We start from the raw sequence: 12,616 nt of genomic DNA, 5'->3' as shown, positions 1-12,616 counted from the left end.
CATTTGTTTCCTTTACTTGCACGTTAGGAGAAGAATTTTTCTCTTACTCAGTCTTACATAGATTTTTTTTTTCTTTTTTTACTTAAGTGCTGGTAATACTTGGACTCGTCACCTTTCAAAGACTTTAGGCTCTCTTTTGGTCTGTTAAATCTTATTTTTATCAGAGAGGCATAATAGAGACCCGTTAATTTTCAAAAAATCCCTCATGCGAGGTGACACAACAGAGATTTTAATGAATCGCTTTGTGGTATAATAGTGAATAATTAAGGAACGAGAAAAAAGAGAAGATAATTTTAGAAGTGAAAGCATCAAATAAAGAAAATCTGAAATGAAATAAGACACATTTGTCCGGTTTTTTCATTTGTTGCTTATGACTGCCCCACCCAAGGTTAGTTACAAGGATTGACTCTGATATTTTCTTCTAGGAGTCTTTTCTTTAAGCTCCTGCAGGAGGCCTGTGACCCATTTTAAGTTAACTTTTGTGCGTGGTTGAAGGAAGGGAACACGTTTCCTTCTTTTGCATTTGTTTGCATATATCATGTAAATTACATAATTTGTCAGTACAGGGTTGTTCGCAGTATTCCTTGAAAATCCTTTTCTCTAAGGTTGATATTGATGGTCCCTCTTTCACTCCTGGCTTGAAGAATTTGAGTCTTTCCTCTTTTCTTTCTTGGTCAGTTTAGCCTCTGAGACTCCTGTCCCCAAAGTCCCTGTTGAGCTTCTGGCTGGTTTGCCTCTGTGCATATCACACTCAGTTCTGAGCCTCCACTAATTGCTGGCTGGTTTCCCTGTTATTTTCAACAACACCTAGACATAAACTGTTCCTCAGTTGGATCCAATTACAGCCCAGTCCCTTTGCAGGAGTAATCTTTGAGGCCAGTCTCTGAGGTTTCCTCCACCCTGGTGGTGGGGCAGCGGGGGGAGCTCTTTTCTTTTTCCTGGGTTTCTCTGTTAAATTCCTAGCGGGTCCACCATTTAGCTTTTGGCTATCACGGAGCTTCCAACGTCCTCTTAAATACTCATTACCAAGATCTCCACTGGGTCCTTAGGTATGAGCTTCCCCACACCCTCTTCGAAATAAAATCTGTCTTCTCAGGGAGAGCTGTGGGGCCTTGTTACAGCCTGTGTTTCCCACTGCCCAGAACCTCTGCCCCGCTGCCCCAGAGCTGGAGGCAGGCAGCAGCCTTTTCCTTCACAGTGACCCTTGTGCTCTATGGGCAGGGCACTGATTGGGGTCTGTAGCCCTTGCTATTTATTTTCAGTTTTCCTCTCCCAAGGAGGAACCTCCACCCTATGAGTAAGCTATGGTGGGGTCATTAGAAGCCCAATATTCTTACCCCGCTATACCTGGCGTAGAGCTTCCACACCTCCCCCCCCCCCCCAACCCCCAATGGCGGCTGGATAGGTGGAAAGCCCCACACCCCTCAGCCACGTCTGCACACAGCTTGGGGACTGGGGCTGAGAAGGGTGGAGGCCTGCCCCTCCCAGGGAGAAGCCGATATCCTAGACCAGGAACTGGGGGAGAGAGGCCATCTTCTCTGTCCACATTCCTCCAGAGCAGAGTTTCCATGGCGTCGACCAGATGCCCACATTCTTGCTCTTCTTACCAAGATTTAGTAGATTTTCATGAACAAATGCTCCTTCATTGCCTGTATGCCCTTGGGACAATTTCCAGACACTTTAAATGATTGTTTTTAAAACTTTGCACCACTATGGTTGTTCCATTGGGGAGCCGGTGTGCAGAGATCCTCCTTCATTCCGATACTTTTCTCCTGTGTACCTTTATCTTTCCTTTTTAAATTTCTATTTGTTTTCCAATGTAGTATGTTAACTTCAGGCATGTAACATACTGTATCTTCACAAATGCATATAATTTACAAATAAATATACATGTACCGGGTCGCTCAAAATATTTTTTACTGATACGGTGCTCAAACTGGAGCCGTCATGCCCTTGTACACACGACTGGGGTTTTTCCATACACTGCTTTGGCCGTATTTAGCTTTTCTGCCAGGACAATTATGGCAAGTGCTCCCAATCCTCTGTGTTCTCACCCTCCACAGCATCAAACTGTTGCCAGTTATTTCTTTCTAAGGCAACAGAAAAGAAGTCCTGACTCTGAGATCGTATTAGTTTGGGCAGTGAAAATGAATTAATAACTTTTGAATTCTTTGACACAGACGTACACCCTGCAACCTTTGCTGGATAGTAAGGACATTTTTAGAGCAACAGTTCGCAATTCTTTTCACTATGCTGCCTGCAAAACAGATAGAAAATGATTCATATGTCCTTAATAATATAGCGCAACCTATATCTTATTTATCCTTGTGAGAGTGAAGTTTTTGAAAGAAATGGTTGTCACTATCACCTATGAGGTGATACGAAACCTTTCGTTGGACTTCTCTTATTGGACACTGACTTATCCCTTCCATTTCTACTTTTGAAAAAGTTTGCTTTAATGTAATCTGAGCATTAGAAACATTTCCGCCTCGGGACTATTCATTTTGTTACATGAAAGACATGTTTAAATTCTCCAGGATCTTTATGTTTCCATCTGGTTCCCGATGCGGTAGCATAACTCCACTAAAAAAAATCAGAAACTAGGGGCAACCGGGGTGGCTCAGTTGGTTAAACCTGACTCTCGATTTCGGCTCAGGTCCTGATCTCCCAGTCCTGAGATCCAGCCTGGCTAAGGGCTCCGCGTTGGTCAAGGAGCCTGCTCGGGCTTCTCTTTCCTTCTCCCTCCACCCCTCTGCTGCTCACGCTTTCTCTCTAAATAAATAAACAGTAATAAATCAGAAAACACACCAAAATGATCCTTGCAGGAAGGAGAGAATTTACCTCCCGAGCACATTCACCTAACGTCTTCAGATACCCAAACCATTCTCCAGACACAAAAATGCTAAAACCAAGTTCACTATCCTGTGTAGACAAAGGGGCGCAACTGTCTGTGTGGACGCAACCAGAAAATCCACGATTGAGGTACATCAGCACTCACAGGATACCTAGAGGCCATGGAAACACAGTGGGGCGCACCTCTCCAGGCCTGAGAAAACCAGAGTAAAAGCGGCTTCCTAAAAGTCGTGGATCAGCGCTCGCTGCGAAGGAGCCCCACGCAGGGAGCTGGCGGTGCGCGGCGGCATTTCTGCCGGCACCAGGCTTCCGCCCTTCCCGCGGGGTGCCTCCTCGCGGCGGGGGCCGGCCCTTGCTCTGCAGGAGTGTCGACGAGGAAAGGGCGCCGCTTCCGGAGCCCCAGTGGTGGTCGGCAAGGCTCTCGAGCCCCCTGCAAGGGACCATGCCCCCGGCGGGGACGCCCTAAATTAGGAAATGCGCTGGCTGTTGCAGCGGGGGGCCCGGAGCCCAGGTGGGCAGAGGGGTGGTTGCGCGAGCCCCAGGCCCGGGATGCCCGAGGCGGGCGCCCGGGGGCCGGAGGGGAGCAGGAGGGCGCCCCCCGCGGGCAGCCTGGAGGAGCCGGCTGGGAGCGGGGGGTCTGCGAGCGCCCTGCTCAGCGACACGCGCGCGTGCGCGCCCGTGGGGGGCGAGCGGAGGGCGGGAGGGGGCGCCGGGGTGCTGTCGGGGCTCGCGGCGGCGGGACGGGCGGCACGCGGGGGGCGCGGTCGTGCGGGGCGCGCGGCGCTGGGGCCGGCAGGGGGCGCGGCGGAGGGAGCCGGGGGGGGGGGGGGGGGGGGGGGGCGCGTCCCGCCGGCGGCGCCCCCTGCTGGGTCCGGCGAGCGCGCGCGCGGGGCCGCCCCGGGGCGGTGCGGGGGGCCGGGCCGAGTCTCACCCCCCGAGGGGAACGGCCCCCGCCTCCCCTCGCGCCCGGCCGGTGGCGCCGGGAGCCCGGGCGGGGATGGGGGCCCCCGCGGCTCGGGGGGAGCGGTGCCCCCGCCCAGGAGCAGAGCTGTCGCTGCGGTCGCCGAGGAAGGAGGACGGAGCCCAGGCCCGCGCGGTCCGGGGAGAAGCCGGGGGTCTCATCCCGTCGGGAATGAAGGGAAGTGCGGTGGCCGTTTGCTCGCCCGGACCGCCAGGAGGACCGCAGGTAGAGAGAATGGTCACGGACCACCACTCCGCTCTCCGTTGCCCGGATGTCCTTCCTTCCTCCTCTTGCAGCCCCTGAACGAACTCCTCCGAGGTTGGGGCCGCCTGGTTCCTCCGCAGCCCTTCCCCAGGACCCCGGAGCTACCTTCCCACCCCGCCCCCTCTCCCTCGCCACCCCCTGTGTCCCACGCAGCGTGGGACGTCCTCCGCCAGGCTCTGAGGGCTCTGGCACAGGTGGGAAACGTAGCTGGGACAGGTGGCCTTTCTTTGCGCGAGAAAACTTTGCTAACTGATGTGCGCTCTGCCACAGCTCTTAAGTAACTTTGTCGGGGCCGGGGTGGGGGAGGGGAAGAGTAGGGGGGGAGGGGGAGAGAGGCCGGCGTGGGCGGGGGGGGGGGGGGTGCGGGCATGAGACGGTATGGAGATGAGAATGATTTGTTTGCTGCAGATTGATTTTGCCAAAAAACATTGCCCTGGATTGGCGACTAGCCCATCCACGGACACTGAGTAAGCAGAGTAAATGCACCGAGTACAAAGTTGCCCAGGGTTAGTTGGGGCGTTTTCGCGGAGACACAGAGATGCTTAAAATCACAGGTGGCTCACCCGCTCCTCGGTGGGATTATAACTTGATGATCCAACCCCGTTCTACCCATTATCCCCATTATCCCTCGTTAAGTTCCCATGGTTGGCGTTTATGTATTTGCATGTTCTCGTTTGCTTAAACCAGAGTTAGCGAGTTGATAATTTTGAAGTCGTTACTGGGTGGTCTGGTGTTTATAAATACTGACACAATCACACGCAGTTTTTTTGTGAAACAGCTCATCGAGTGATGCCGAATGTTGTGCAGGTCGATTGGTAGCGACGGCGCTCTGTGTGTTAATGCCGCTGGGTGGGCTTTAAAACAGGTAGATCTGTGTTTGTAAAGCAATGGAATCGTGTTTAGTTTTCTTTTAAAGCAACTATTTTCCTATGGCTCTTCCTGTGCTTTTCTTTCTTGAATACGAGCAGGCTCTTAACCCCCCCCCCCCGAAAAAAAAATACAATAGATATCACAATATTTTTCAAAAATTTCCAGGAGCTGACCTCCTGGTTTTGGTGATGGAATGTTTCACTAAAAGGTTCAGTGTCTCTGGTAGGAGAACTTCCTCTCTAGAAAAGAGGTGTCTCCAAAGTGACATCTATTCCGCGTGTGTAAAAATATGCAGAGTAGACTTTTAACTTCATTGGGTTACCGTGTTTTCAAGTATTTCGTTTTGCTTAAGTCCTATGCTTTTTTGATGTTTAATGTATGTTATTACTGAACCAGACATTAAACACAATTTTTAGTAGATATTACACCTAAATCATTCATGTACAGTGTGGGCTTAAAAGTGTAGAAAACCTGGCCTGTAAAACAATTACATCTATAAGATAAATATCGGAAGAAATACAGTGATGAAAATCCATTTAGCAAGTGCAAATCATTAGACATACATAGCAGCCTATGAAAGAAATCAGGAAACTTTGATGTTTAACAAATAATGTATTTGCTTTTTTAAACTATCCTAATACCTCTTTCAGAGAGAATGAGGATCATATGACTCATTTCATTTGTAAAGAATCATTTTAATTGTGTCCAGAGGATATTTTAGATAGATTATATTAAATATATATGTACACTATTACATTTCAATCAGCATCATTGTATTATCTTGGGTATGACTTTTTAAAAGTTATTAGGCCCTCATTTAGATGTTCAGTTCTTTTGATTGTGTCCTAAAAGAGCTTCTAATGCCCTTTGGGCAAAATAGGCAACTATCTATGGACATACAGTTAAGCAAACAGTTAATGTTAATTTTACTTCTTTCTCTAGAATTGCACTGTTAGAAAGTGATTTATAGGGACATGCTTATTGTAATATAATAACCCTTCTAATTTCCTAACGGCTTAGGTGATGTTGCTTTGTGATTTTTCAAAAAGTGCCCATTTCGTTGTATCTTTGGTAGTTAAATTTATGTGAAGTCAACACAACTGGTTACATGGTGTGAGTGGTACAAATACAGGGTTATCTGTGTGAAGTTTTCCTCGTTTGAAGTTATATTTGCCTGTAACTTTCCCATCCTGACACCTTCTAAATTCGGAAACAAAATAGCTACCTATAACGGCCTGACTGTTTAGTGTATCATTTTGTTACACATGAGGGAGATACTCGTGCTGGAATAGGAGACATCAGGAAAAGGAAGGATATAGTCGGTAAATTAATGCTTCCTAACTATTGTAAGGTCATGGATTCCTTTGAAAACCTGGCGATAGTTAGACATCTGCTCTTTGGACTGGGTTTCAAAAGGTTAACTGTTCTTGTAGGCAGTTCTGGATCCCTGGCTGAGATCACTCAGATTAAGTTCTCAGCATGTAGGTGGGCTTGGTTGCGGCACCTGCAAACCCTTGAGTCAGTCCGTTATAATGAAGTGTAATTACATGAATACTTACGTTAATCATAAAACAATGAACACTTAATTGGATAAGTAACAGGAACCTGGTATTAATTTATAGAAATGTGCCTGGAATATTTTGTCTTAGTAGACTTTTCTGTTTGTTGCTAAACTCCTTTTTCAAAAATAACATACGGTAAATGACCTGAATGATAAAAGGGGAAGTTGAAAAACTAGGAAATCTTAACTACAGTCATATTGCATTGAAGACAGGGGCCTCAGTAGCAACCAGGTATAAAAAGACTAAGGCTGAGGCACCTGGGTGGCTCAGGAGGTTCAGCCTCTGAGTCTGGATTTCGGCATCAAGATGAGATGATTGTCACCGTCTCAGGGTTGGTGAGATCGAGCCCTGTGTCAGGCTCTGAGCTGACAGCACAGGGCCTGCTTGGGAGTCTCTCTCTGCCCTTCCCCTGTTCACACTCTGTGTCTTGAAATAAACAAACACTGAAAAAAAAAGGCTAAGGCTGTATAAAAGTTGTTTTTATAAAAATGTCTTTAGGAGTCACCAGATTATTTACATGAAATTCTGCGGGTTGGATTATAACCGAGGTTGCTTTGCCTTTCAAAGGCTTGGTTCCCAGATGCTCCAGTCCCCAGCCAGTCCACGGCTTCCACACCTGCCCCATGGCTGCTCTCGGAAGCCATGGTTCCTCTTCCGTATCCTTGGTATCCTTCTCCCTTAAGATTCTTGACTCTGTTTGTTTATAATCGCCTATACTCTGAAATGATTTCAGGTAAATACCCAGTAAATCTTTCTCCAAAGACTTTGCCTCTAACACGTAGAGCTTGCTGCTGTCCCTCTGACTTCTAGCACTTGCTGTAAAAAGGAAAGCGCTGGGACGCCCGGGTGGCTCGGTCGATTGAGCGTCCGACTTCGGCTCAGGCCATGATCTCGAGGTTGGTGAGTTGAGTCCCGCGTCGGGCTCTGTGCTGACAGCTCAGAGCCTGGAGCCTGCTTCCGATTCGGTGTCTCCCTCTCTCTCTCTGCCCCTCCCTCACTCATGCTCTGTCTCAAAAATAAATAAACATCAAAAAAAATTTTTTAATTAAAAAAAAAAAGAAAAGTGCTTTGTTCCTCCCCTTGAGCGAGGTCCTCCTTTAGGCGTGGCACGGTCTGTCTTCACAAGCACCCTGTGAGGAGGGCCCCACTTAACACAGACAGAAACCAGGCCCAGAGAGGCTGTGGTTTGCCAAGGCGATTGCTCAGCAGGGTTGAGGAATAACACAGACCTTACACCCTGCTCGCCCCACACTCCCTCCCCACCCCCACTGCCCCGGCCCTAGCACAGAGACAAGAGGAAAGAAAACTTTCACAAGTTCTTCTTGTGAATGCCAGCTAGCTCAAATGTCTAGTCGACAAAACTATTGTTAGTAACACTTTGAATCAAGGAAGAAGACTCATCTTTAAGGTGAACGTTCGCTAGCATAGAGAGTCAGCACCCGTAACCGCGGTGCCCTGACAGCCTCGGATTCTTCCTTCGAAACCCTGCAGAAGTCTTGGAGGGGACTTCAGTGCCTTCATTTTCTAATTAAGTAGTTTTCTCTGATTTTTTCAATAAATTAGGAAATACAGAAGGCCTGTACAGTACATAAGATAGCATCTCATTGGCACGGCGTTCCGTTAGCAAGTCTTGAGACGTGTCGAGCACGGTGCGACGCTGTCCAGCCCGCTGTTCTCACCTTTTTTATGAAAGCTTTTCGTGTTAGTATACTTATCTGAAGCAACAGTTGTATCACCCTTCACATATCATCCTATTTTGCGGCCTAAGTTTGGCTTTCCGGCCTCTTTTCCCCTTTCCTTTCCATAATCCAAACTTTGGTGAGAATGACCCAGCTGGAATAACAAAAGAACGATATTCCAGTCCCTTCCTTTGACCCGTCTCATGCCCAGGCGGCTGTCCTGCGGTGTATGTTTCTTTAAGAAATACCACACGGTGCTTAGGGTTCCACTGAGAACCTTTCTACGAGTCTGGAAAGGTGGACATCACTATCTCTTTGAAAAATGCTTCTCTCTTGTATTTTTTTTCCCACCTCCTTCTTGAATCCTCACTAGATGCATTTTGGCCCTTCTCGTTTCCGTCTTCCGTCTCTGCTCAGGCTGCTGATGCCCTCCTTCCACATCATGATGGTTTAATTGCTGCAGTGATTTGTAATTATTTTGTGTGAGCTCATCTACACTGAGAGTTATTCTTAGATAGGAATCTCAACTGCAGCAGGTGTGAAAGTCTCCCTAGTGGTGTTTCTTCTCATGTATCTGCTGGGATGCAGAGGTTTTATGGGTCTCAGAGCAGCTCTTATGTCAATTCCATGGCTTGGGGTGATAGCAGCACATATCTTTTGTAAATTTGGACACATTCACACCTATAAATGGTACAGGCTCGTAGTTGGTGCAAGCTTATGACTTTGCTTTCTTTCTACCCAGTGGTTCATCTTTCTATCACAAGCCTTAGAGAGGGAGGGATCTCTTCTTGTACTTTCTTTCATGGTGGGAGCTCCGGCCTTCTTCTGGACAGAGGCCAACTCTCCCATCTTTGTTGAGCGTTAGGATTCAGGCTCAGTATCTAGGCCCTAGATCCATAAGTGGATCTAATAACCTGCATCTCTGCCTCTGATTTCCATTCTTTTTTCTAGCCTTGAGAATGTTCCATTCTTTCCTATTTGACTATATATTTGTAAAGTATTACCTTTTGTGAAGAATTTCCGTGTCTTGGTGGTACAAATGGTGCTCTCTCATGTCTTCTCAGTCCATTATATTGGAAGAACTCTGTAGGTGTAATAAATTTCATTATTTGGGGGGAATACTTCCTATGCAACCACTTCTGAAGATAATTATGATATTACGAAAAATAAGCTGTACTGGCTAGATTCTGAGCTAGATTCACAAAAGGGCTCCATGACATTCGTTATCTAAATTTTATTTTTGGGGTACCTGGGTGGCTCAATCGGCTGAACATCCGACTTCGGCTCAGGTCGTGATCTCGCGGTTTGTGAGTTTGAGCCCCGCGTCGGGCTCTGTGCCGACAGCTCGGAGCCTGGAGCCTGCTTCGGATTCTGTGTCTCGCGCTCTCTCTGTCCCTCCCCTGCTCACGCTCTGTCTCTCTCTGTCTCAAAAATGAATAAAACATTAAAAAAAATTAAATTTTATTTTTTTCAAAGTGTTTTTTTAAATGTATTTATTCTGAGAGAGAGAGAGAACAAGCAGAGGAATGGCAGAGAGAGAGGGAGACAGAGAATCCCAAGCAGGCTCTGCTCTGGCAGCACGGAGCCCAATCTCATGAATTGTGAGATTGTGATCTGAACCCAAATCAAGAGTCAGATGCTTAACTGATGGAGCCAGCCAGGCGCCCCTAATTAAATCTTAAATAAACCAAATTTTAACTGACCTCTGGGATTTTCAAATTAGCAATAAAGTTAAATGGTATATTAAATGATATTGAATGATTAGATGTATAATAAGAGTAGTTCTCATTTATGTTCACCTGTGGATTAAGTTGGTTATCTAACCTGTTGTTTATTTTTGAGCTGTCTACACCTTTACTACAAAATTTTGTTTTTATTTATTAATATTTCTTCCAAATATTCATTGGAAAGTGAGGACAGACATCAGGACAGTTTTGTTACCGATTAGGGTTTGAGCATTTGGTTGCTTGAAACTAATAAATTGAGGTTTGGGTATTTTATTTACCTTGTGATGTAAAACTGAGACCTGAAGTATGAATTTGTAGTCAGGACAGGTACTCAAGTAAGTACCGGTTGATTTTAGATTTTTACTTTGCAGGGAGAGTGAAGGGGACATAAGAATGTAATACAATCATCAGATTCACCTCTTGGATTAACCATGATAATGAGACAATAAATTTATCTTTAAAATAGTAAAACCCAACTAAAACACGACTTGCGTATCTACAATGAGAAGCATCAGAAGTAGGTAGGCAAGCTTTTTCTGTAAAGGGCCCGATAATAAATATTTTAGACTCTGCGGGCCGTAAGATTTCTGTCACAAGTACACAACTCTGCAGTGGTAGGGTTGGAAATACATAAACAAGTAAGCATGGCTGTGGCCTGGGAAGACTGTCCTTAACAAAAACGGGTGGCCGGTCTTCTTTGACACACAGGCCATCATTGACCAAACCCTGATCTGTACTAATGAAAACACTCAATTCCAAAGGAATCAAAACTTCCGTCGTGAAATAGTTTTCAACATAGACTGATATTGTCAATGTTAAAAATTAAACAGCAAAGGCTGTCAAGCAGCAAATTGGTTTATTGGGGCACAGCAGAGAAGTCGCTAGTTAGGACGCACAAACTACGGGGAACCCCAGGCAAGTCCAGAGAACAAAAACATCCTTTTGTTTGTTTTTAAGTATAATTAATTGTCAAGTTGGCTAACATACAGTGGAGATACAGTGTGCTCTTGGTTCTGGGGGTAGATTCCCATGATTCATCACTTACGTACAACACCCAGAGCTCGTCCCAACAGGTGCCCTCCTCCATGCCCATCACCCACTTTCCCCTCTCCCCCACCCCCCATCCACCCTCAGTTTGTTCTCAGTATTTAAGAGTCTCTTATGGTTGGCCTCCCTCCCTCTCTGTTTGTAACTATTTTTCCCTCCCCCATGGTCTTCTGTTAAGCTTCTCAAGATCCACATATGAGTGAAAACATATGGTATCCGTCTTTCTCCGACTGACTTATTTCACTCAGCCTAATACCTTCCAGTTCCATCCACGTGGCTGCACGTGGCAGGATTTCATTCTTTCTCATGGCCAAGCAGTGTTCCATCGTGTATATAAACCACACCTTCTTTATCCATTCATCAGTTGATGGACATTCAGGCTCTTTCCAGAATTTAGCTATTGTTCAAAGATCTGGAAGAGCAGCCTTTCGTACAGGGAAGAAGGAAGTTGGGAGGGGTCGTTCTGAACAGATGTTCAGTAGGGGAAAATAGGCTCCAAGTGGCGACTGCAGGTGACTGAGGTGGTGACAGCTTGTCTTTGGCCGCAGGCAAGGGCAGCGTTCGGTCGCCAGACTGAAAGGAAATCGTGCCTCTTCCTGCTGGACTGGGTAGGCCACGAGGAGTGTCTCCTCCGCCATGACTCCCAACTCCGTTTTCAGGGAGGTTTCCTTTATTCCTTTTCACAGGAGATTCGTAAACGTGATTTTCTGAGGAGATCACTTCATACAAAATCCTAATACAGTCATACTCAAAAGGCTTAGGAAAGAAAGAATTGCCCCTGTTTATTTTTTCTTCACCTTGTTTTCTCACTTCTTGCTTCAGACAGTGAAATAATTCACAAAATTAAAAAAAAAACCAAAAACCATATTGCTTTCCTCTCGGGAGGAAAGTTAGGAGCTGAAACTTCAAACTGTTTGTAAGTTCATGGTTGTAAACTACCTCTAATTTATAAATGATACCTTAATATATGATACCTTATGATATGATATGATATATGATACCTTATGATACCTTAATAATGATACCAAAAAAATGATACCTTAATATACGCATCACTGTGAATTTGCTATACGTGGTACGTAACATTAAGGATCATCCTTGGGCGCCTGGGTGGCTCAGCTGGTTAAGCATCCGACTTCAGCTCAGGTCATGATCTCACAGTTCCTGGATTCGAGCCCTGTGTTGGGCTCTGTGCTGACAGCTCAGAGCCTGGAATCCGCTTCGGATTCTGTGTCTCCCTCTCTCTCTGCCCCTCCCCCGCTAGCGCGCTCGCGCGCTCTCTCGCTCTCTCTCTCTCTCTCTCTCTCTGTCTAAAATGAACATTAAAAAACAAAAAAACAAACAAAAAGGATCATCCTTGAATTTCATCACTATATGAAACTGTTGCGACAGGCCAAAATATAAAAAATTAGAGAAATGTATTTATGTAATCCATATTTAAAAGTGGATATTGTATTGTACCTTTCAGTAAGCCATGATCATCTGCATATTTGGTTTATGACTTTGTTTCTACATGTAGTAATCAAATGGAGGTGAGCCAGAAGAGTCATTTTCCTTTAAGAGATAAGAATTTATGTAAATTGGAAGCAAGGAGGAAAAAAACCCTAAAAATTATTTTATCATGTTTGCCTCTTTTGACATTTAAAAGATTTT

General features: G+C 45.9%; 1 protein-coding gene across 4 annotated transcripts in view; it reads left to right on the top strand.

The window, feature by feature from the left end:
• The first annotated feature begins 3,226 nt into the window (after nt 1-3,226).
• The window catches only part of SGCG (sarcoglycan gamma), a 131,634-nt gene continuing 122,244 nt past the window's right edge, over nt 3,227-12,616 (top strand). Inside the window, exon 1 of one of the 4 annotated variants that reach the window (XM_019447988.2) lies at nt 3,227-3,364. Coding sequence is in view for 3 of the 4 variants with exons in the window: in XM_053900957.1 (XP_053756932.1) it covers nt 3,851-4,039 (189 nt within the window). In the remaining variant the exon portion in view is untranslated. Of the gene's footprint in view, nt 3,365-3,791; nt 4,040-12,616 lie in introns of those variants that run through there. The other 3 variants (XM_053900957.1, XM_019447982.2, XM_019447981.2) reach the window with 3 other exon arrangements.

Source organism: Panthera pardus, unplaced genomic scaffold, assembly GCF_024362965.1.
Source record: "Panthera pardus isolate Hobbes unplaced genomic scaffold, ASM2436296v1 HiC_scaffold_1, whole genome shotgun sequence".
Lineage (NCBI taxonomy): Eukaryota > Metazoa > Chordata > Mammalia > Carnivora > Felidae > Panthera > Panthera pardus.
The sequence above is the reverse complement of the archived record's forward strand: the minus strand, read 5'-3'. Positions and strand labels throughout refer to the sequence as shown.